At 43.0% G+C, this 26,430-nt stretch overlaps 1 protein-coding gene and 1 pseudogene across 1 annotated transcript; both read left to right on the forward strand.

Moving 5' to 3' along the window:
- The first annotated feature begins 2,721 nt into the window (after nt 1-2,721).
- LOC136472932 (uncharacterized) lies at nt 2,722-4,085 on the forward strand (annotated as a pseudogene).
- A 238-nt stretch (nt 4,086-4,323) lies between these two features.
- On the forward strand, nt 4,324-9,049 carry LOC136472933 (biotin synthase, mitochondrial-like). The gene is made up of 6 exons (XM_066470632.1): nt 4,324-4,724; nt 7,082-7,261; nt 7,458-7,564; nt 7,864-8,069; nt 8,222-8,361; nt 8,577-9,049. The coding sequence occupies exons 1-6, from the start codon at nt 4,515-4,517 to the stop codon at nt 8,880-8,882; spliced, it is 1,149 nt and encodes a 382-aa protein (XP_066326729.1). The 5' UTR covers nt 4,324-4,514; the 3' UTR covers nt 8,883-9,049.
- The last annotated feature ends 17,381 nt before the right edge of the window (nt 9,050-26,430 follow it).

Below are 26,430 nucleotides of genomic sequence, written 5' to 3' on the forward strand. Positions count from 1 at the left end.
ACATATAGTAAATACAATTGTATTTAGAAAAGTCAAAACGTCTTATAATTTATAATGGAGGGAATAACATTAAGTGTAGTAGATGTTATAAAGATTCAGAAGAACAACGATATAGGAGAGAAAGATAAAGCTACTCTAAGCTTCAATGTTTTTGCTGAACTTGTAGCCAAACTTATTGAAGATTTTCATCGCGGTGACTTATGATTTTCTACGCCCAATCTCCAAAAACATATATTTCTTCCTCTCTTTTGATCCAATAAGTCCTCCTAAAAGTAACCTACATGAAAGAATTAGTTATACCTTCACTGAAAATCAAATCATTTCTACTCAAACCAAAATGGCGCAACAAAGAGAGTTGCGCCTACTAAAATTTGTATTCTGGGCTTAGAAGAAAATCCTTTGAACCAAGAACCAAACATATTAGATACAGTAGAAGGTGATTGAATGCCAAAGTGATGAATATGAAATTCCAAATGAGCCGAGCCATATAGCATTATAAAAATAGGGTTTATAGTAGCCTTACCAATGCCATTTGATCAAATTATCTTTTGTTAGAATCAACCATTTTTGCATTGTCGTGTTTTCCTTGAGATGGCACTTTATTGATTTTTTCGAATTTGAATTTTCGTGTTTGAATATAGGATGTATCAAATAGGCAGAATACATAGCAGATGTGAAGAAAGAAAACGTAAAACAGAGGTCTTAATTTGAAAGATCCTAGTAGATTTGAATCTTATTAAAATCATAGCATCTAATCTAATAATAGAAGAAGCCTGTGTAAATAAAAACTAAGAGCGCTGATTTAAAAGCTACCGTTGCAGTTGCTCGTCCTATCCCAATATTTCACGAACCCCCGGCCCAGTCGAAAGTCGAAACATCGAGAGTACTCTTTCGGTCTTTCCGGGGGTCATCAGTGGCGGAGGGCTCGGTAGGGCAAGGTAGGGCGCTCGCCCTACCTTGGCTCCACGCGGATACCCACCCCAAGTTGATCCGGCCGCCATGGATTCCAGCCTTCCAGGTTGAAGGTCCGCTGGCTGCTACTATCGTCCTATCGAACAAACTCTGAATGTCCGCACGAGGAAGATGACTGAACGTCTGAACCGTTCACTTCATTAGTTGGCCTTTGCCTTTTGGGCCTTGACGCTTGCCTTGTGGGCTTGTGCTTGTCAGCTTGTGGGCCGCGCAAGCACATTAGCTAGCCCTTTCATTTTCTAGTGTAACTGTGTAAGGACGACCCCTTTGCGGCTTTGCCTTCCGCCGCCGGCCGCTCCAAATTCCTATTGCGGCTCGCCAGTTCGGCAGACGGCAGTTCGTGACTTCGCTTCTCGGTCTCGGATGCGGTGCGGGCAGCAACAGCAAGCCGGCGATCACCGACGTTGAGACGAAGCCTTCGGCACTGTCGCACACTCGCACTGACAGTTCGCAGTCGCAGGACGCAGGTCGCATCTCAGCACATACGCAGTAAGTCATCCAACTCTCTGATACTTTTTTTGTTTTCCCATTGTTATTATTCAATCATTTGGTTTTCAAATTAATTTGCTTTGGTTGATTTTGAAACACAGGGAATTATAAAATATTAATATGGAAGATGACTTTGACTGTGACTCAAATGAGTATGAACAAGCTGTCGCTGCAGTTGAAGAGGAGATGGAAAATGAAATGGCAGGATTACAAGATGAAGAGGAGATTGAAACTGATGGGGAAGGTATTATAACTCAGTTCAATCCAGATCACGTTATCACTGATCCGGGGCTTTGTATACCGATTGATCAATTTTCTATCAACATTAGATCCGAAGTTAGAAGGGCTTTCATAGATAAGGGTCCGACTCAACCAATTGGTTATAATTTCTCTAAAACAAATAAGAAAAGATGCTTTCAGAAAAGTTGGTTCAAGCAACATCCTTGGCTTGAATACAGTGTGGAGAAGGATAGGGCCTATTGTTTTCATTGTTATCTTTTCAAGCGTGATCGAATCGATGACAAATTTGGATATGATGTCTTTACAACATTGGGGTTTAACAATTGGAAGAATGCATATTTGGCGCTTCCAAAACATGATGGAAAAATCCACAATCAGTGTAGGACAGCATATGAAGATTTCAAAAATCAAAGAACAAGTGTGAAACATAAGGTTGACAAACATACAAAAGATGCACTAATCAAATATGAAACTCGGTTGGATACATCATTGGGTATTGTGAGTTTGCTCACATTGCAAGGTGAACCATTCCGTGGACACAATGAGTCCCTTGCTTCTTTGAATAAGGGGAATTTTCTAGAGTTTCTTGATTGGTATAAAGAAAGGAATGAACAAGTGAGGCTTGCATTTGATGAGACATGTCCCAAAAATGCCAAGATGACTTCCCCAACAATTCAAAAAGAACTTGCAGAGTGTTGTGCAATTGAGGTCACCAAAGCAATAAAGGAAGAGATGGCGGGTTGTCTTTTCTCCATTCTTATAGACGAATCGCGTGATATATCTGTCAAAGAACAAATGGCTGTGGTTGTGAGGTAAGTAATTGATTATATAATGTTAATTGTTATTGTAATTGATTATATAATTGTTAATGTTAAAATTAGCTAATCAGATTATAATATCTATGTTGTAGGTTTGTGAACAAGAAAGGAAAAGTGATTGAAAGATTTTTAGGTATTAAGCATGTTAAGAAGACAACCTCAGAAGCACTGAAGACAGCAGTTGTTGAAGTACTTGGTGAGCATGGGTTACACATTGCAAATCTATGAGGGCAAGGGTATGATGGTGCTTCTAATATGAGAGGAGAATTTAATGGCCTTCAGAAGCTTATTCGTGATGAGAACCCATATGCTTTCTATGTCCATTGCTTTGCTCATCAATTGCAGTTGGTAGTTGTTTCCATCTCAAGATGTTGTTCATCTATGGAGGATTTCTTTGATTATGTGGCCTTGATTGTGAACACCACTACTTCATCTTGCAAGAGGAAGGATTTACTGCTAGATAAGCAGCGCAGGATTCTTTTAGGCAAGTTGAGCAGTGGAGAGATTTCCATAGGAAGAGGGAAACATCAAGCAACATCCTTGGCTAGACCCAGAGATACAAGATGGGGTTCTCATTACAAGACATTACTTCGTATTGAATCAATGTGGGATTCAGTAATTGAAGTTCTACAAATTGTGTATCAAGATGAGCGTAATCCAAGTAGGGCAGGAGGTTTAGTGGAAATCATGGAGTCTTTTAGCTTTGTGTTCATCATGAAGATGATGTTGCAAATCTTGCGCATCACAAATGAGCTCTCTCTTATCTTGCAAAGGAAGGATCAAAATATTGTTCAAGCCATGTCTTTGGTTATTGATGTGAAAACACGTTTGATGAATTTGAGGAATGATGGTTGGGAGCCACTATTACAGGAAGCCACAAAATTTTTGCAGTGAAAATGATATCCCAATACCAAATATGAATGAAGCAGTACCAAGATTTGGAAGATCAAGAAAAGGGGGCAAGAACAACATCACTCAAGACCATTATTTTCGTGTTGATATCTTCTATGCTGCTATAGATGCTATTACCACAGAGTTTGATCATCGGTTTAATGAGGTATCTTCAGAGTTGCTTGTTTGCTTTTCTTGTCTTAACCCGAGAGATTCATTCTCTAAATTTGATGTGCACAAGCTTGCTTGGCTTACTGAGATATATTCTGATGATTTCTCCTATTTCGAAAAGAAGAGTATAAAAGATCAACTTGAGTTATTTATTATTCATGTGAGAAGAATTGAGGAGTTTAGAGATTGTCATGATCTGGCAAGTCTAGCTGCAAAAATGGTTGAACTTGATAGACATACTGTTTTTCCATCAGTTTATCGTCTAATTGAGTTGGCATTGATACTACCGGTAGCGACGGCATCAGTTGAAAGGGTCTTTTCAGCTATGAAGATTATCAAAATAGAATTGCGCAACAAGATGTCTGATGATTGGCTCAATTACTTAATGGTGTGCTACATTGAGCGAGAAATATTCAAAGGAATTGATCTTGAGAAATCAAGAATACATTTCAAAACAAGAAAGATAGGCAAATGCAATTGCCTATGCCGCCTAGGCGTGACTGAAGCTTCATCGTCACATGGTTAGTTGACTTTACTTGTATTTTCTATAGTTCTTTATATCCTAAATGCTTGTACTTTGTGCTTCGCTATCACAATGTCTAATGAATCATTTTGAGAGATATTACTTTACTATATATGTTATCAACTTCGTCCTACCTTAATTTTTTTTCGTCCTCCGCCACTGGGGGTCATCCTCACTATTTTCATCTGCCGCACCACAAGTTTGACGAATTCTGGAAAAACAAGAATCAAGAGTCAAATTCCGTAGGCTCCAGCCAAATTCTACCAAACCACTAGGGACCGCAGCAGCAAGTCGCAAGTCGCTGCAGCAGCCCAGCCGACGAGCGTGTAATCTCACGCTGGCTTCAAGCCGCAACGAACTCCCTCCCTCGGCCATATCGCCCGCTGCTGCTCTATCCCTTTCCTGCTAGCATGGCCATGATGCTGCTAGCGCGCAACCTGCGCTCCGGCCTCCGCCCGCCGCTCGCCGCCGCAGCCGCGGCGTTCTCATCGGCCCCCGCGGCTTCGGCGGCCGCGGCGGAGGCGGAGCGGGCGATACGGGACGGGCCGCGGAACGACTGGAGCCGGCCCGAGATCCAGGCCGTCTACGACTCCCCGCTCCTCGACCTCCTCTTCCACGGGGTACGTACGCCCGCCCGTCACACATGTGCATGACACACCACTGGAATGGAATGGACACCTCGCGATCCCAAATTCCACCGCTAATCCTCTGCTGGCGCTCGGGTTTGGTACTGGATTAATGGCCTCGCCAGAAATTTAGTGAAAGATTCTGTCTTTGAGCTTCTGGCAGTTGAAGGCCGTAGATTTACGAGAATTTACTGGCGGTTATATTTAGAGTCTTTGGGCTGTGAATGCTAGATTTGTTGCATGAGAGGTGCTAGTACTAGTTGAATGCCAATTTTTTTTAACCGTGGAGATTGCCACAGAGTGTCGTCGGTTGGGCAAATGCCAAAAATGTTTCATTTTCGGGTTCTGGTTAGCGATAGCGATCGACATTTCAGCTCAGTGGAACTTTGGATGAGGACAGTGGGTATTTTTATTTGCTTTCTCAGATATATGAATATATTGGGTGTGTTCGGCTACCAAATGAAACATCAGTCCATGTTCAGCTAACACTTGATGGATTTAGTACACAGATATTAGTGGTATGCCACCTAAGTTTCGTTAAGTGGTGGTGATGAGCATCGACTCTGTCAATTTAGGTTTTAGGACTTTTAACCAGTGGAAAGCCCCAATTATCAACACTTCAACAGTGATGTCAACTTCATTGGGTTCTTTTTGAACTTTGCGTCCAGTTTTTTTGACATTGCTGCAAAGTATTTAGTGTTGAAAGCCAAAGACAGACTTTTCATATTATAAAAATTTCGACCTTGTTGCGTGTGCAAGAAAAGACTGTTCATATGGACTTTGGTGTCATCTGTCAAGCTTATGTGTTCATAAGTTTGTAAAAAAGGTGAGCAATTTATAAGTCCATCTGTAGTGTTGGTAGGAAGGTACTGCCCCCAAGGCCCAAGGGCCGTATAGCCTATACTGTGGAGCCGTGGAAATTCACATCAAGCCTTTCCCTCGTGGGGGTTTTCAATAGTTGGCACTGCAGTTAATGGAAAGTTCCACTTTTAGGAGCAGGAATGGGATGTTCTCGACAAGTTTTTCTAAGATTCACCACTAGAAGGCTGTATGGTTGTTGATTCTTCTCGTACCTATTAGGCAGTTGTTGGAGCAATGGAGCATCGCATAATTCTGTAGAGGAAATCTATATACAAGTCCATAATGCTACGAATTTCCAAAATTGTATGTTACCTATAGGAAAGGCTAGTTATTGTTGTAAACCATGGAGTGAAGATCAGGCATGATGATTTATTCAATTTCATGATTGTCTGATAAATGCAGGCCAATAACAAATTTTGCGTGACTAATGTCCTATTCAATATATTTGGTCAAAGTAACGTATTCATTTGCGTGATCAATGTTTTGCTTGTTGGAATCTGCCGGCAGCACTGCACAGGTGAGCAGCAGCTTCAGTCTCTCTTACACACACTACACTTGGGGCTGGGCAGAAGGTAGGAGAAGAGGGGGGGGGGGGGGGGGGGGGGGGCACAAACACAGAACACACACGCACAAGCACCAGCAAGTGCTGCTGAACTGAACTACCTATTACATTACCATAGTTGCATATACACACACAGAGGTAGCTAGTGAAGATGGACTGATATAGCAGTCAAGTCTACAGTTCTACTTGGCTGCCTTGCTAGGAAATTGCTCTGCAGTTGCAAGGGAATTGAACTGCAGTAGCAAGGAAATTTAGTATGCAATTGCTTGCAGACTTCTCTGGAAGACAGCAGCAGATTATCTTGCATTGCTGTTTGGTGGGCTAAGGTAATCCGCATGATCAGTAAGGAGTACAGGAAAGGAGCAAATTCTCTCATCACTACTGTGTGGTTGCTTTGGAAGCACCGTAATGCCTGTGTCTTTGATGGAGACTCTCCTTCTGATAGCGAGTTTGTAAGACAATTTAAGGATGAGTATATGCTCTGGTGCCTAGCTGGAGCTAAGAAACTTCAAGCCCTCAGACTAGATAGGGTAGGAGATTTTGGATGAGTCTTTTCCTTGTTGTTTGGTCATCAAAAGTCTTTTTCGAGTAATCGTGTTGGTATCCATTGTTTCCTCTCTGTAATACAAAGATACGCAGCTCTCCTGCGTATTCGATAAAAAAAATTGGTGTAGAACTATTACATTCCTGAGCATCTTGACCCATCATTGATTGTAAGCATTCCTTGGAGTAACTCCACAAATTGCTAGTTTGTAAGACGTATTCAAATGCTTCATTGTTTGTTGAAGAACACAATGTTCTTTTACAATATGAGTTTACCTGTGATGGAGCATTTAGCATTCATGTGATTACGTAGTTAATAGGGTAGCAAAAATTCTGGTGTGCCATTTGTTCTTCTCATTACTGAGCAACCACTTTATTTTTTCAGGCTCAGGTCCACAGAAATACCCATAAATTCAGAGAAGTGCAGCAGTGCACACTTCTTTCAATCAAGACTGGTGGGTGCAGTGAAGATTGTTCTTATTGCCCTCAGTCATCAAGATACGACACTGGATTGAAGGCCCAAAAATTGATGAACAAAGATGCTGTCTTAGAAGCAGCAAAAAAGGTATTGTTAATGTAATAATTGTCTGGGAGGTGACAAGTTCACTTCAGCTGTTTTTAACTGTCGCAAAGTGACATCTAATCTTATTGTTGATTGTAGACTTATAACTATATAACTCATGAAATTCTGTACAATATTATTATTGCTCACAGTACACTATTCTATATATTGCTCCTTTTTCTAATCTATTTTTGTACAGGCAAAAGAGGCTGGGAGCACCCGTTTTTGCATGGGAGCTGCATGGAGAGAAACCATCGGCAGGAAAACAAACTTCAACCAGATTCTTGAATATGTCAAGGAAATTAGGTATTCATTGGAATCTTTTGTTTATACGATAAAACTATGGTATATATATGACGCATGTTCTGCATAACCCTGCACAAGTTTTTGTTAGGTCAATGTTCTATTACTATGGCTTTGTTCACCTAATTTGTATTTTCTCAAAACAAACTAGCTTTGTGTATTCACCAACAATATACAGGCCATTGACTTAAAGGCCTTAATTGCATGGAATATGATGATATATCCGGTCAACAGAAGTTTTAAGCATGATTATTATACTTTATTTCAACATTTTAGCATGCATTGGATAATTGAATATGCAGGGGTATGGGCATGGAGGTCTGTTGCACACTGGGCATGATAGAGAAACAACAAGCTGAAGAACTCAAGAAGGCTGGACTTACAGCATATAATCATAACCTAGATACATCAAGAGAGTACTATCCTAATATTATTACCACAAGATCATATGATGATAGACTGCAGACTCTTCAGCATGTTCGTGAAGCTGGAATAAGCATCTGCTCAGGTGATTCTTCGAAGTCACTGATGTTTCTTGCTTTTATATGAGGACTGAGGACTGCCCTGCACAATGCGATCCTTTTCCAGCTTACAAAAAACTGGGGAATATACGTCTTTGGTAGTTCAGTGTATAATATGGTGCTACGTTTTTTTTTTCAGGTGGAATCATTGGTCTTGGTGAAGCAGAGGAGGACCGGGTGGGGTTGTTGCATACACTAGCCACCTTGCCTACACACCCAGAGAGTGTTCCTATTAATGCATTGGTTGCTGTAAAAGGCACACCTCTTGAGGACCAGAAGGTATTCGTACTGCCGATTATTTTGTATAGTTTAAGTGGTTGCAGCTAGTGGTAGTGGGTGATCCTGCATCTCACACATGGAAAACATGCCTATATCTTTGTATAATACAAGTCATTGATTGCACATTGTTGGCTACAATGTGTAGGAGTAGATTATAAGATCTGCACATGCTGCCTTTTTTTTATTTGTTCATGCTAACTAATGTTCCACATCAGCCTGTAGAGATCTGGGAAATGATCCGCATGATCGCCACTGCTCGGATCGTGATGCCAAAGGCCATGGTGAGGCTTTCAGCAGGCCGAGTATGGTTCTCCATGCCAGAACAAGCGCTCTGCTTCGTTGCCGGTGCCAACTCCATCTTTGCCGGCGAGAAACTTCTCACAACCGCAAATAATGACTTCGACGCTGACCAGGCAATGTTCAAGATCCTTGGCCTAATCCCCAAGGCTCCAAGCTTTGGCGAGGAAGAGGCGGCGGCTCCTGCAGACACCGAGAGGTCTGAGCAAGCTGCTTCGATGTAGAATATCGTTACCGAATCTCTGTATCACAGTTAGGGCAAAACTAGAACTATTGTTATTATAGCTAGAGCATTGTATTGTAGAAACCACAATATTTCATTATTTTGTAGTTGCTTCAGACTGACTGGAAACTAAATAAGGAGTGCCAATATATGTAATGTAAGTTTCAATCTTTGTTCTTTGACCTCTCTGGATGCAGCATCACCGGCCATCAGTTGTCTGACGGCTGTGATCATGCGAGCAGGGTTTGGAGAGCAGTCGCTCTCTGTGATTGGTTCTTCCATTGTCAGGAGCTCCATCCAGTTCCAGATGGATTCGCGGACTGGGTTGTCAGTTGTGGTTGGTAGGCTGGTAGCTTGCCGCATGTTTGTGCGTGTACTGGCATGATACGGGCAGACTCCGGTGTGTGGTGTCAATTTGTCAAATCACATGGAGTACCATGGGTCGTGCTGCTCGTGGCAAGCTGCGATCCATAAGTTTCAACAAACACCGACGGTCATCGCTTGGGACATGTCTGGGGCTAGGGCGAGGTATTAATTGGGCTAAATATTAGCTTAAATTAGCTGAAGATTGGCTAGCTTGGTAGCTAACAACTAGTTGAAAGCTTGATAAAAAAAATAGCCAATCTATTAGCCCTCCTCATTGGATGCACTAGAGCTAATTTTTAGTTAGCTAGCAATTAGCTCTGGTATCCAAACAGGTCCTAAATAAAACTTATCTTTTGATCAGATTTATAAAACTAAATATATCAATCTTTGTGATACCAGATAATTATTTTTTTTCATTTTTAATAGTATATTTATTTGGTATCTAAATATTTGATACTCTTTTCTATAAACTTTAAATAGTTTAACTAAGGACATGCTTAGAATTACATCATTTCAGGATGGAGATATAATATTTCTATACAAATACAGGTACATGGGATTGTTCGCCCTCGCTCTTTTAGACAACTTGACTTCGCCAGAGCATAATTTGTGTCCACCCCTTTGACATAAAGGGCAAGGATCTAACAAGCTTAAGATATATACTATATTTAGCCTACCAAAATGTTCTTTTTTGATGCTGTCACTATGCACATCATCATCCATAAATTGTTGTTGTTGCATTTGAATACTAGTTCATACATAGACTTTCTATAAGAGCATCTCCAGTAGTTTCCCGATACCTTCTCCTATCCCCATAAAATTGTCATATTAGGGACAATTATGCTTTTTTCTTGCTCCAGCAGTTCCCCAATACATCTCTCTTTTTTGGTGGCCATCAAAATTTTTCTCATCTCCCCTTAAAGAAAGAGGGAGATACAACCCCCCAATACCATGGGGACCATCACAACTACCACTTTTTAACCATATTTTCTCTTACACTCATGTGTGACTCACCTTTCATATGGGTATTGGGGGATATATATTGGGGTACTGCTACAGCATCTCCCCCAATAAATCTAGAAAGTAATATTGGGCTACCCTAATACCATCTTATTGGGGGAGTTGTATTGGGGGACTGCTGGAGATGCTCTAACCACACTAGTAATAGTAAAACATAAACCAATGTTTTCTCGGTAAAAAAAAGAAGACAATGTTGCATTCAAATTTTGTAGCGCAGATATTATCGTTTTGTAGCGCAGATATTCAAAAATGCACAAACATCTACAAACACAAAACTAGGTTTATTAGATGCGCCATGACATATATTTTGATAATGTATTTATTTGATATTATGGATGCTAATATATTTTCTATAAACTTGATCAAAGTTATATAAGTTTGTGTCGGGGTTATAAGCCTGGGGTGTCTCAGGGCACCGATTAGTCAGCAGGCCGAGCGGCCCATAACACATAAGTTAGCGAAGGCCCGAATGACTGAGGCCCAGCTAAGCCAGGAGAATTAGGCTGGGCGCTTGGGCGCTAAGGCCTAGGTCAACCACGACGCCTCGCTCGCGCCTTAGCTACACGGCGCTAGAAAGGCACACGACCTCTCCCCCGCCACGACCCCTGGAAGGAACGGAGAGAGGTCGAGCCCAACCAAGGGTGCCTGCTCCGACAGGAACAAGCACGTCGCACTGGTCCCGTAAGGACCGAGGGGACAACAGTCACCTCGGTACGGTCAGACACCATCCCTGTGACATGCCACATAGACAAGACAATACCACCCAAAGCGGTGACAACAGGTACGATGACTACCGCCAGATACGGCCCGGTGAGATAAGAGTACGATCTTGCCCACTACGGGATGGGATCCACGACGAGGGCCCCGACTCGGAGGCCATCCAGGATGGCAGGAACCACAATCCCAACGAGGGGATCATGCCCCCCCGCTCCTCAAGACAACAAGACAACCAATGACCCAGGGGCGGCCACCAACTCCTATATGACGCCCTAGGAAACCAGGAGACGATGACGAAGACCACGGCGGAGACCACATCGCACAGGACAGCTGTCGAACTACCATCGTGCTACAGTGCCGCCATGGCCGGCACAGTAGCACCATGCCACACCATGCCGCGACGTGGCCACAAGACCATGACAACAACCACGCCTAGACGCACCTCGCAAGACGGCATAGCTTGCAAGCCAAGTTAGTTAGGACCTCCCTCAAGCTCATGATCCTTTGGTCGGGAGAACCTATTGCTTTGTATGCGCCCTAGCCCCGAACTCTATATTAGGGCAGCCAGGGCACCCTTTCCAGACATTCTGAGTCCCCTACTCATTCTCCATCGTAGCAGGTGAAGGGACCGTGACGCCTAAGAGGGGGGGGGGGGTGAATTAGGCAACTTAAAAGTTCTAACTCTAAACTATGGCCTCTTTTTCTAACCCTAGCAAAACCTATGTAATAGATAAACTATCTAGATGTGCAACTATGGTTTTGCTAGTGTGTTGCTATCTCTACCGCAAATGTAGTAAAGTAATCAATGTAAATGCGGAAGCTAAAGAGCAAGGTAGAGATATGCAAACTCCCGTCGACGACTCCGGTATTTTATCGAGGTATCGAGAAGCGTGCAAGCTTCCCCCCTAGTCCTCGTTGGAGCCCCTCGCAAGGAATCCCTCGCAAGGTCCAACCTCCCGGTCAGGTAACTCCATGGATAGCCTCGGGCCTTCCCCACGCGCAAGTGGGTCTCCGACGTGCCTCTCGGCAAGCCTCTCCCGGATGCTCCCCGCCGTCTTCACTATCAAGCTTCCGGCTGAAATGCCGTGGGCCTTGTTCCCTCCGGTACACGGTGGCGGCCACACCACAAACGCGGTTGGTGTGATCTCGCAAGACTTCATGCCCCTCCGATGTACAACAATGGTACTCGCAAGCACCGAGTGGTAAGAGGTATGCAAACCTCACTAAACACTAGGCATAAACCTAGAGCAAGCGCATAAGCGGTGGTCTAATCAACCTAAGCACTTCGCAAAGCACTTATGCTAATCACCTAATAAAACACTAAGCACTATGCAAGTAGAGATCACTAAAATGGTGTATCAACATCCTTGGTATGTTTCCTTAGCTCCACACATCTCAAATGGCCGGTTGGGGGTTGTATTTATAAGCCCCACTGAGAAAGTAGCCGTTGGGGTCGAATTCCTGCGAAACTGCTACTGATCGGATGTTGAATCGTCCTGACCGGACACGTCCGGTCGTCCTGACCGTTGAGCCGGTAATATACTGATCGGACGCTGGCCAGCGTCCGGTCGCCTGCCACCGGACGCATCCGGTCGTAGATTTGCCGCTCTGGAAACCTTACTATACTCGATCAGACGCTGCTGTCCTACGTCCGGTCGGTTGCCGCCAGCGTCCGGTCCAGTGTCCGGTCGCCTGTCTGCCGAGTCCTCTGCCCAGTGTACGGTCGCTTGTCCAGCGTCCGGTCACCTCAGTGAGCTCGTTTCTTCGCGATCTTGCGTACAGCTTGGTTCCAATCTTCGTGCTTGGACTTTGCTTGATATTTTGGGTCTTCTCTTGTGCTTCTAAGGTCTTTCTTAAGGTGTCGATCATCGGATCACCACATCGCCTTTGTCCAAGTCATGTCTTGCACCCTATTGAACTACAAAATAAACACTTGCAAATTCATTAGTCCAATTTGGTTGTGTTGGTCATCAAACACCAAAATCCAAAGTAAATGGGCCAAGGGTCCATTTTCCTTACAATCTCCCCCTTTTTGGTGATTGATGACAACACGACCAAAGCAAGCAAATGATAAGAATTTGGAGATTAAAAACTACCTACTTGCTAGGATGCAATGCAAAGGGCAAGGTTATATGATACTAATTGACAGATACCAATAAAAACTTTACTTAAAAGCTTGTCTTGCCCTTGCAAATGTCCCTATGTGATATTATGGATTAAAGCCTAGCTTTCTAAAAAAAATTCTCCCATTACTTAGACTAATCCATAATTCACTTTCTCCCTTTCTCGGACCATTACTACTTGTAACTAAATGCTTGTCTTTGGTCCTTCAAATTCTTCCCCTTTGGCATCAAACACCCAAAAAGGAATACATTAGTAGCACAAGGGAGGGTCAAACTTAGTGAACCAAATGAAGGATTTGATTAGCATGGAATAGGTCACAAAACTTGACTATCACATTATATAGACTAAGCTCCCCCTAAATTTATGCATACATATGATAAAAAGCAAAGCATATGCATAATTAGCAATTTGTTGCACAAGAGAGATTAATCTATATAATGCATGGAGAAAGCAAATAAATATCAAAGTGAGATCAACATGGTGATATCGGTTTAGAAATACCACATGTGAAAATCAATTTGATTTCTACCAATTGAAATATAATGCTTTCCTTCGGGGACTCCATTTTCCTTGCAATGAGACTACTACACACAAGATAAGCTTGAAAAGGTGTTAGTCTCAAAGCATCCAACTTGTAGATTAAGCTCCCCCTAAATTTGTGCACACAAGTGTTGAATACTTGTAGGGTTTGTGCACATTGATTTAAGTATCAAAATACCACTTGAAACATGATATTTGGGAGAGATTATCTACAATTTGGACTTTGGCACATATCAGATAAATAATTGTAAAACAAGCTATGTGCCGTGCTCCTAAACAATTTTAAACCATGTAGGTTTGCTCCAAGGGTTGATAATGAAACCGAGCAAGCCTACCATATGTTATACCTATTGAATGCATGACAAAAGATTTAAGCATGTAAAGGCAAGCATAGGCATGAAAGATAACTAGATGCTTTAAGAGTATATCAATTGAAAAACAAAACCAATTGAAATGAATACTAATTGAAAGTAATGACATCTAGTTACCTAACATGGGAAGGGGAATTTGGGTCCATAGTATTCACTAACCTACTTGGGAATGTATTTTTCCATCATGATGCACCCCATGAAATGCACCCAAACTTTGCCAAGTCTCCAAATTCCCCAAAGTCCGACAGACTTCTCACTTCCCTTTAGGGATCCAAACCTTCTTGGTGCTCTTCATGTTTGAAATGATTTTCTTTGGCACCCAAAAGCATTTGACCCCATTGTTGGCTTGCTTGTTCACCTTGATGGCCACCACCTTGTCATTTTTCTTCTTCTTCAAGAGATAAGGTGTGGAGGCCTTCTTGTCCACCTTGTTGGTGTAGGTGTTGGAGAGCTTGCTTGTTTGTTTTTTCTCCTTCTTCTTTGCTCCTCCCCCATTCTTCACCTTGCACTCAAGGACTTGTGACCTTCCTTGTGGCACACGTAACAAACCATGGTTTGTCCTTCATCAAGCTTCTTCACTCCCTTGACGGTGCTATCTTGATGAAGTTGGGTTTGCTTCACCTTGCCTTTCACTTGAGTCAAGTCCTTGGTGAGGCGAGCTACTTCTTGCTTGAGTTGCTCATTCTCCTTTGCAACCTCTTGTGTGCATGTGTCTACAACAACTTTCTCAACACAAACTTGGTTGCACAAAGGTGAGTCTAAACATAAATCATTACAAGAAGTAGAGACATCCTTTTTAGACATGTTAAATATAGAACTTTTCTTTTTAGATGCCTTGGTGGGGGTTGTGCTAACGGCTTCAAGATTAGCAACTTTATTAGTTAGCTCATCACAATGTTTGCACATGATTTCCATTTTAGCAAGCAAACTATTATATGCTTCTTGTGAGCTAGCTAACTTTTCTTTTAATTTTTAATTTTTCTTTAAGAGTTGCTCATCTTTGATTATGCATGCATTTGTTGTTGCACTAGTCTCAAGTTTCTCAATTTTAGTAGATAGTTCAACATTGAGATTAGCAAAGTTCTCATATTGTTCAAGCAAGGTTTTGTATGCTTTTTGTGAACTATGTAGCTTTTCTTTTAAACTTTTGAGCTTCTTTTGTTGACTAGTGCAAGCTTTAGCATAATTAAGATTTTCTTGCACAAGTTCATGATAAGAAGGCATATCATCATCACTATCACTCTCACTAGAGGAAGAGCTTTCGTTACCTCGTGCCATAAGGCACACACGAGAAGAGCTTGATGATGAGTGCTTGCGGCCTCACCTCTTGTGATGGGGTTCTTCTTCACTTGAAGAATCATCCCATGATCTTATTGATGTGAGGGCTTGGTTCTTGCATGCCTTCTTCTTTGTCTTGGATGAGGGCTTGTTTAGACAAACTTCCACAAAGTGCCCCAACTCACCGTATCCATAGCATCCTCTCTTTCTTTGCTCATTTCTTTGATTTGTGAAAATGAAATCTTGAATTTGGATGGGCACACCCTTGACATTGAGCCTTTGGATCATCTTCTCCACCTTGTTGATCACTTTGATTGATTCTTCATCAAGATCGGAGGTGGAGGAAGATTGATCATCACTTGAATCTTCATCATCATCATCATCGTCCTCATCTTCTTCTTCATCTTTACTTGAGGAACTTGAGCTTGAGCTTGTCTCAACTTGCTTGCCCTTCATCTTTTTCTTCTCGCTACAAGCGAGAGCTTTGCCTTTGCTTGATGAAGATGCTTCTCCTTGACCCGTCTTACGTGACATTTCAAATGCCACTAGCTTGCCAATGACAATGCCCGAGGTCATGGTGCTCAAGTTCTCCATGTTGTGAAGGATGGTGATGATGCTTGCATATTTCTTTTGTGGTAGAACGGAGATGATCTTCCTCACGATGTCCGTATCATCTAGCTTTAATAATCCTATTGAATGGAGCTCATTGATAATTAGATTCAATCGAGAATACATATCACGAACTATCTCATCATCATTCATAGCAAAGGAATCATAATTTTGCTTAGCTAGACAATGTTTTTACTCATGGACATTACTTGTGCCGTCATGGAGCTCTTGGAGTTTTAACCAAATTTCATGTGCTGTATTTAAGGTGAACACTTGGTTAAAAACATCCATACTAAGTGATTCAAACAAGGAATTTTTAGCTCTAGCATTGAAGTGCATTTCTTTTTCATCACTCTTTGTGGGTTTTTTGAGATTCTTGATGGGTTTCATCCCGTCACGAGTGACTCTCCATACACCCAAATCAACTGCCTCAAGGTGGCAAGCCATTCTAGCTTTATAGTATGGGAAGTTAGTGCTATTAAAGTGCGGAGGCCTAGCGGTATCCATCCCAACCACCCTACAATAGCGTCGGCTCAACGGCGGTTAAGCCAAAGGTCCAAAAATGAGCCAACTGGGTCTGATACCAATTGAAGGGACCGTGACGCCTAAGAGGGGGGGGGTGAATTAGGCAACTTAAAAGTTCTAACTCTAAACTATGGCCTCTTTTTCTAACCCTAGCAAAACCTATGTAATAGATAAACTATCTAGATGTGCAACTATGGTTTTGCTAGTGTATTGCTATCTCTACCGCAAACATAGTAAAGTAATCAATGTAAATGCGGAAGCTAAAGAGCAAGGTAGAGATATGCAAACTCCCGTCGATGACTCCGGTATTTTTACACAAGGTATCGAGAAGCACGCAAGCTTCCTCCTAGTCCTCGTTGGAGCCCCTCGCAAGGAATCCCTCGCAAGGGCCAACCTCCTGGTCGGGTAACTCCATGGATAGCATTGGGCCTTCCCCACGTGCAAGTGGGTCTCCGACGTGCCTCTCCGCAAGCCTCTCCCGGATGCTCCCCGCCGTCTTCACTATCAAGCTTCCGGCCGAAACGACACGGGCCTTGTTCCCTCCGGTACACGGTGGCGGCCACACCACAAACGCGGTTGGTGTGATCTCGCAAGACTTCACGCCCCTCCGATGTACAACAATAGTACTCGCAAGCACCGAGTGGTAAGAGGTATGCAAACCTCACTAAACACTAGGCATAAACCTAGAGCAAGCGCATAAGCGGTGGTCTAATCAACCTAAGCACTTCGCAAAGCACTTATGCTAATCACCTAATAAAACACTAAGCACTATGCAAGTGGAGATCACTAAAATGGTGTATCAACACCCTTGGTATGTTTCCTTAGCTCCACACATCTCAAATGGCCGGTTAGGGGTTGTATTTATAATCCCCACTGAGAAAGTAGCCGTTGGGGTCGAATTCCCGCGAAACTGCTACTGACCGGATGCTAAATTGTCCTGACCAGACGCGTCCGGTCGTCCTGACCGTTGAGTCGGCAATATACTGATCGAACACTAGCCAGCGTCCGGTCGCAGATTTGCCGCTCTAGAACCTTACTGTACTCGATCAGACGCTGTTGTCCTGCGTCCGATCGGTTGCCGCCAACGTCCGGTCCAGTGTCTGGTCGTCTATCTGCCTTGTCCTCTGCCCAGCGTCCGATCACCTCAGTGAGCTCTTTCTTCGCGATCTTGCATACGGCTTTGTTCCAATCTTCGTGCTTGGACTTTGCTTGATATCTTGGGTCTTCTCTTGTGCTTCTAAGGTCTTTCTTAAGGTGTTGATCATTGGATCACCACGTCGCCTTCGTCCAAATCATATCTTGCACCCTATTGAACTACAAAATAAACACTTGCAAATTCATTAGTCCAATTTGGTTGTGTTGGTCATCAAACACCAAAATCCAAAGTAAATGGGCCAAGGGTCCATTTTCCTTACAACAGGGCTCCTAAAGCTTCTCTTCAGGCTACCCGTCACCTATCCTAGATTCTTCTACTCCTTCCACCATTCTTGCATCCCTCATTGTAAAAACTTCAGAGCATTCAAGCGAGAAACACGCACTCGATCATCTCTAAGACTGGACATAGGGCTCTGGCCTGAACCAGTATAAATCTTCATGTCTTTTGGATGCTACCATCGTCTTCCTAGAGCAGCATGGCAATCATATAAGTTTACTAGTCCAGTTTATGAAACACCGATAGTTTGACTTAGCACAAAGCTGAAATGACTTACATTTCAAAACAGAGGGAATGTGTGTTATCTATATCTAATAGGGAATTAACAAAGAGTTACGGATGAGAAAACAATAAATTATATGACATGTCTATATTATTGTCGGATATCTATACCCGGGTATCCGAGCCAAAGGATTAATGAGCGTCACTTCGGCTCATCCGAAGGTTAAGGACACAACTGCGACCTTGTTCGACTCCAAGGACGAGGTTTTTGCCTTGTCCGACCCCCAGAGGCCAGGCCATGCCTCATCCAACTCCAAGGACGAGGTTTTCGCCTCGTCCAACCCCAAGGAGTCAGGCCATGCCTCGTCCAACTCGGAGGACAAGGTTTTCACCTTGTCCGACCCCAAGGCATGGGCTTCGACTCATCTGGTCCCATGGGGAGGGCTTCGCCTCGCCTAACCTCTAAGAGCCGGATTCTGTCTCGCCTGGCCCCCAAGGCAAGATTTCTGCCTTGTCCGTTCCCTGCGGATCAGATTTGCTATTGGACAAAAGCAGTGGCCCTAGGGTGGGACCCAAACCACTTTGACCACTATGGCATGGAGGCGCACGCCTAGGAGCATGTCTCGGACGCATCCTAATGTGACTAGCTGTCGCATCAGGCCATGCTGGGAGACTCACGTCGCCCACCATGTCAATAGGCTCGCACTGTGCTGCCAACTCCCTGCCTGACCACCATCCAACGTCAATCAACCGGTGTCAGTTGGTTGGCACTATACCGCTAGCCCCCCGTATGGCCTCTATTAGGGTACCCTTTTACCATTCTATCCGCTCGGATGGGATGGAAGACAAGAACGACGCACGACTCCTGCACGTATGCTGCAGCAGCCAATAGGACTCCAGTGCAACGCTGCTGCCACCATGATCTATAAGGTCAGTGAGACCCACGCGAAGAGGAGGATGACACACCTCCGGGAGCCTTATTTCTCTTTCTTTTTTCCTCTTCCCTTTGGCTGTAATCCCTCCTTTTCCTTGGACTATAAAAGGGAAAGCAGGACATCCTACTAGGGGGACGGATACATTGAACAAGTGCATCACACAGCATTGGTTCACCGCACCTCATCATGAACAACACATCACCGGAGACTTGGGACCAGTCCCTCTCACACCAGTTTGTAACTCCTACTATGAACTTTTAGTGCTAAGTAATACTAGCAGCAGCCAAGAACTGAACGTAGGGACATTCTGCCCGAACTAGTATAAATCTGGTGTCTTCTTAGCACACCATCCGGGCTAGACGTACAATATACAAATTTACTCATTGGTGTTTACTTAAAACACCGATAGTTGGTGCGCCTGGTAGGGGCCTTTTGCATGTTTAGACATCAACACCAGGCCTCGGATGGCTAGTCACAACATCAGCCAGGTCCCGGGCTCACACGTGCGCTTTGAGGACCTAGACTTCATCGTCATGGTGGAGGAAGAGCTAGCGCGGGTGCCCATCATCATTTAGCCTCCCCACTCCGCCAGCCTCAATGCGATCATCGAGGCTCTCGAGGAGCTATGGCTGCATGCACCAGAGGCCCGCGCCCTCGGGAGCAGCCAGCTCCTCAACTTCGACTATGGGAGGTTGGAGCGTCAGCTCGGCGTCTTCCTAGGACCCCAACCGTCCCGAGAGGACTTGCGCAACCTCACCTTCTCGTTCACCAATGTCATGGCACAGCTTGCTGGGGGAGAGCTGCTCTCCCTGAAATAGCTCATCCGGAGCGCCCCGATAGTGCTCCCATTCAGTCTTCACAACGCCGTAGAGACCGTTGGCCACCTTATGGCGCAACGCATGATTTCGTTGAAAGCTCTAGTTTAGTTTTAGTGAATTGATGAAACCCTAAGTGCTAACCTAGTTTATCAAAGTGATTATGAGATAGGTGGCACTACTCCAAGTGATGAAGAAATTGTGAAGATCATAATGATGGTGATGATCAAGCGCTTGGACTTGAAAAGAAGAAAGAGAAAAACAAAAGACTCAAGGCAAAGGTATAAATGGTAGGAGCCATTTTGTTTTGGTGATCAAGACACTTAGAGAGTGTGATCACATTTAGGTTCGATAGCCGTACTATTAAGAGAGGTGAAACTCATATCGAAATGCGGTTATCAAAGTACCACTAGATGCTCTAACTCATTGCATATGCATTTAGGATCTAGTGGAGTGCTAACACCCTTGAAAATATTTGTGAAAATATGCTAACACATATGCACAAGGTGATACACTTGGTGGTTGGCACATTTGAGCAAGGGTTAGAAACTTCACTGGCGGAGTGTCCGCCCGTGGAGTGTGGACAGTCCAACGGTGCCACCGGTGCCCTAAACTCAGGTGATCGTGGTCACTGTAAGTGACCGAATGCTGGTCTCTGAAGGACCGGTGCGTCCGGTCAGTGACAACTGACGGTGCGTGGTTTTGGTCTCATGACCGGACGCTGGCACAAAAACTGATCGAATGCTTAGGTCCTGAGTCTGGTCAGTCTGACGTATGATGATGTAGAGTGACTGGACGCTGGGTGTGTCTGGTCGAGCATGACCGGACACGTCCGGTCATGATTTCTCGCTTCTGGATGCTTACTGAAAACAACCGGACGCTGAGGTCTAGCATCCGGTCACTTTGAGTAGTGCATCCGGTCTCTACTTAAATGTACAGATGACTGTTGAAATCAGACGATCAGCATTTGAAGCCATTGACATGTGGCATGCATCGGGCGACCAGACGCTAGGGTCCTACGTTCGGTCAATATGATCAGAGCGTCCGGTCACCCTGTGTTGTGCCTAGTGAAGGGGTACAACGACTCTATTTCATGGGGGCTTCTATTTAAGCCCCATGGCTGGCTCAAGCTCTCTCTCTTGGCCATTTGCATTGACATAGCAACCTTGTGAGCTTAGCCAAAGCCCTCCCACTCATCTCCATTATTGATTCGTCATCTTTGTGAGATTGGGAGAGAATCCAAGTGCATTGCTTGAGTGTTTGCATCTAGAGGCACTTGGTGTTTGTGTTTTGCTGTGGGATTAGCTTGTTACTCTTGGTGGTTGCCGCCACCTAGATGGCTTGGAGCAGCGAGGATCGTCGAGCGGAGGTTGGTGATTGTCTCCGGCTCCAATCATGGTGATTGTGGGGGGTTCTTGACCTTTCCGCAGCGGAGAGCGAAAAGGTACTCTAGTGGATTGCTCATGGCTTGTGTGATCCTCATCTTGTATTGGTTGTGCGGCACCCTATTGAGGGTTTGGCGTGTGATGCCAATTACCACGTGAACCTCCAAGTGAGTGAATCGCCACAACGAGGACTAGCTTGCCGGCAAGCAAGTGAACCTTGGTAAAAAAATCATTGTGTCATCATTTGATTCTGAGGTGATTAGTCTTCATTGGTATTCATTCGTGTGATTGATTGTCTCCTTCCTCGACACGGCGGTATAACCATCTTGCTTACTTTCTTTACATTACCACAAACTGTTGTCAAGCTCTTTAGTGTAGCTAGTTGTGAGAGCTTGTTAGTTTAGTTAGTATGGCTCTTTAGTTAGCATTTGAGAGTGCACTAACTTAGTGTAGTGACATAGCTATTGTGTGGATAGAAACTATATAAACTAGAATTGTGGTAGGTGGCTTGCATTTTTAGTAGGCTAGCACAACTCTTGCTTCGCCTCATAATTTTCTAACCGGTTTGTTAAGTGTTGTTGTAGAATTTTTTAATAGGTATTCACCCCCCTCTAGCCATTAGAACCTTTCAAGTGGTATCAGAGCCGAGGTCACCTGATTTGAGGCTTAACAACCTTCGGTGTTAAAATGGCTCAAATCAACAACACCAAGAAGCCACCCCAATTTGATGGCTCAAATTATCCTTATTGGAAAGCCAAGATGACAACTTATATCAAGTCAATCAATAGGAAGGTTTGGAAGGTGGTAGAGACAAAGATTGAGATTGAAGATGAAGAGGCTCCCACCACCACCGAAGAAATGCTACTCCAAAATAATGACATAGCTCTTAGTGCCATCCATGATGCTTTGGATGAGAGAACTTTTGAGCAAATCAAGAACATTGAGAGAGCTCATGAGGCATGGAAGAATTTGGAGGAATCATTTGAGGGCACTCAAGCCGTGAAGGGTGCAAAGGCATACATTCTCAAAGAAAAGTTTGCAAGCTTCAAGATGAAGGAGGATGAGAGTGTGCCGAAGATGTTCCATAGGCTTCAAGTGCTTGTCAATGATATCAAAGCACTTGGAGAAGAGGTGAAAGACAAGGACTTCTCCCATAAGTTCTTGAGATGTTTGCCTTCAAGATTTGGCACATTGGTCACTATTCTAGTGAGGAGTGGTTTGGACACCATGACACCAAACCAAGTGTTGGGAGATATTATGACTGATGATACATATAGAGATGATGAGAAGGAAGAAAAGAAGGAGAATAAAGATGAGAAGAAGAAGATTGTGGCATTCAAGGCCACATCATCCAAGGGCAAGGCAAAGCAAGAAATATCAAGTGAAGATGATGGCTCATGGGATGATGACGACAATGAGAAGGTGGCTCTCTTTGTAAAGAGATTTGGCAAATTCATGATGAAGAAGGGCTACCGCACTAGAAGAAAGAAGTCTTCATCCAAGAACAAAGAAGAGTCAAGAAGGTGCTTCAATTGTGGAAGCAAAGATCATCTTGTTGCTCAATGCCCATACAATAGCGACAAAGATGATGACAAGAAGAACAAGAAGAAGGACAAGAAGGAAAAGAAAGAGAAGAAGGACAAGACGACCTTCAAGAAGAAGAAGGGTGGTTCATATGTGGTCACTTGGGATAGTGATGCTTCCTCAAGTGATGATGACAAGACCACCAAGAAAAAGGCACTTGCAAGCATTGCTAGCAATGATAAGCCCTCTCTCTTTGACAATCCATCATGCTTCATGGCTAAGGCCACTAAGGTACAAATTTGTGATGATGGAAGTGATGAAGAACATGATAATGATAATGAAAATGATAGTGATAGTGATGATGATGAACCTACTAAGGATGAACTATTTGACATGCTAGAAGATGCTAAAGAACACTTGACATTAAGAGAAGGGAATGTAAAAGCTTGCGTAAGGAACTAAAAGCCCTTAAGCAAGCCTTTGATGAGCTCAATGCATCTCATGAGAGGCTAGAGGAAGCCCATGAGAAGCTTGGCAAGGCTCACAAGAAGCTTGAAGAAGCTCATTCCTCTTTGCTTAATGAACAAAATAAAAAGAAGCATGTTGAGACTTGTGATGTAGGCTTAACTTGTGATATAATTGATGAATCATTATCTATGCCTATCATTGTTGCTCCCGCTAACCCTTCTTGTAGTACTTCTACTTCCACCTCATCTAGTAGTGATGGCTTCACTTGTGATGCCTCACTAATAGTTGAGAATGAGAACCGCAAGAAGGAGGTCAATAAGCTCACTCACACCTTGGCTAAGGCCTATGGTGGTGAAGACCGCTTGCTTATGTGCTTGGGTAGCCAAAGAGTTTCTCTCTACAAAGAGGGATTGTGCTATACCCCCAAGAAAGGCAAAGCGGCCTTTGCTCCTCACAAGACTAGTTTTGTGAAGAACAGTGGTCAGTTTTGCACTAGTTGTAAGCAAGTTGATCATGTAGAGCAAAAGTGTATGAACAAGAAGTCACAAGCTAATGTATCCTCCATTAAGCTTGATTCTTTCTATATGCTTACCAAGGGTGCAAATGGTGTAAAGGCTAAGTTCATTGGTAAACTATGGATGGGCTCAAAGAAGAAAGTCATTTGGGTGCCAAAGAGCTTGGTCACTAACCTTCAAGGACCCAAGCAAGTTTGGGTACCTAAAAAGAATTGATCTTCTTTTGTAGGTCAATTACAAAGCTGAAGGAAGGCATTGGGTTCTTGATAGTGGGTGCACTCAACACATGACCAGTGATGCAAGAATGTTCAACTCAATCAATACCAGTGGCAATGATGGTTATGATAGTATCACATTTGGTGACAATAGCAAAGGCGAGGTCAAGGGGCTTTGTAAGATTGCAATCTCCAATGACATGAGCATTTCTAATGTGTTGCTAGTAGAGAGCTTGAACTTCAATTTACTATCCATGGCTTAATTATGTGATTTTGGATTCAAATACATATTTGGGGTAGATGATGTAGAGATCATAAGTGTAGATGGCTCTAACTTGATCTTCAAAGGCTTTAGATGTGAGAATCTATACTTGGTTGATTTCAATGCTAGTGAAGCTAAATTATCTACATGTTTGTTCACTAAGTCTAGCATGGGTTGGTTATGGCATAGAAGGCTTGGTCATGTTGGAATGAAACAATTGAATAGATTGGTTAAGCATGACTTGGTTAGAGGATTAAAAGATGTTGTGTTTGAGAAGAATAAGCTTTGTAGCTCTTGTCAAGCCAGCAAACAAGTTGGAAACACCCATCCTAAGAAAAGCATGATGAGCACTAATAAAGCATTTGAGTCATTGCACATGGATTTATTTGGGCCAACTTAATACACTAGCATTGGTGGTAACAAATATGGCTTTGTGATAGTAGATGATTATACTAGATACACTTGGGTATTCTTTCTAGTGGACAAAAGTGATGTGTTTGCAACATTTAAATCATTTGTCAAGGGCATTCACAATGAGTTTGAAACAACCATCAAGAGAGTTAGAAGTGATAGTGGTAGTGAGTTTAAGAATACTAGAATTGATGAGTTGTGTGATGAATTTGGAATTAGACATCAATTCTTGACCAAGTACACTCCACAATCAAATGGACTTGTTGAGAGGAAGAATAGAACACTCATTGATATGGCAAGGTCTATGCTTAGTAAGTACAAAGTGAGTCAATCTTTTTGGGCCAAAGCTATCAACACGGCTTGCTATTGTAGCAACCGCCTCTATTGTCACCCATTGAAAGAGAAGACACCATATGAGCTCTTGAATGGTAGAAAGCCCAATATTGCATATTTTTAGGTCTTTGATTGCAAATGCTATATCTTGAAGAAATACACTAGATTGGGCAAGTTTGACAAGAAATGTGATGAATGATTCCTACTTGGTTATTCCACTACAAGCAAAGCATATAGAGTTTGAAATTTGGATAGTGGTACTCTTGAGGAAGTTCATGATGTTGAATTTGATGAAACCAAGGGTTCACAAGAAGAGAATGATAACTTGGAAGATGTTAGAGGCATTCAACTTTCAAATACCATGAAGAACATGGATGTTGGTGAATTGAGGCCTAGGCAAGTGAATGATGATGAAGATGATCAAGTGCAAGTGCTCTCTAACTCAAATGTGCAAGATGATACAAATCAAGATAGTACAAGTGGATCTCATGACAATGAACAAGATCAAGTGGCTAGTACATCATCTCAACCCAATGATCAAGTAAGTGCAAGCAATCAAGTTCCAATCCTCCAACCAACCAATATTGCAAGGGATCATCCATTGGACACTATAATTAGTGATATTTCTAGAGGTGTACAAATAAGATCAAGATTGACTTCATTTTGTGAGCATTTCTCATTTATGTCATCTATTGAACCAAATAAGATAGATGAAGCATTGAAGGATATTGATTGGGTGAATGGTATGCATGAAGAATTGAATAATTTCACAAGAAATCAAGTATAGGAATTAGTGAAAAGACTAAAGGGATACAATGTGATTGGAACTAAATGGGTCTTTAGAAACAAGCAAGATCAAGATGGGATAGTAGTAAGAAACAAAGCAAGATTGGTAGCACAAGGCTATACACAAGTTGAAGGTCTTAACTTTGGAGAAACATATGGCCCAGTTGCTAGATTGGAAGCAATTAGAATCTTGCTAGCCTATGTTTGTGCCCACAATATCAAGCTCTATCAAGTGGATGTAAAGAGTGCACTTCTCAATGGTTACATCAATGAAGAAGTATATGTTGAGCAACCTCCCGGTTTTGAAGATGATGAGAAGCCCGACCTTGTGTACAAGTTGAAAAAGGCATTGTATGGCTTGAAGCATGCAACTCAAGCATGGTATGAGAGATTAAGGGACTTCCTACTCTCTAAAGGGTTCATGATGGGCAAGGTTGACACCACTCTTTTCATCAAGAAGATTGGAAAGGATTTATTTGTGTTGCAAATCTATGTTGATGACATCATATTTAGATCAACCAATCAAGAATTTTATGATGAGTTTGGAAAGATGATGGCTAATGAGTTTGAGATGTCCATGATTGGAGAGTTGAGTTACTTCCTTGGTCTTCAAATCAAGCAATTGAAGAATGGTACATTTGTGAGTCAAGGCAAGTATATCAAGGACATGATCAAGAAGTTTGGAATGAGTGATAG

The sequence above is a fragment of the Miscanthus floridulus genome, chromosome 8 (assembly GCF_019320115.1).
Source record: "Miscanthus floridulus cultivar M001 chromosome 8, ASM1932011v1, whole genome shotgun sequence".
NCBI lineage: Eukaryota > Viridiplantae > Streptophyta > Magnoliopsida > Poales > Poaceae > Miscanthus > Miscanthus floridulus.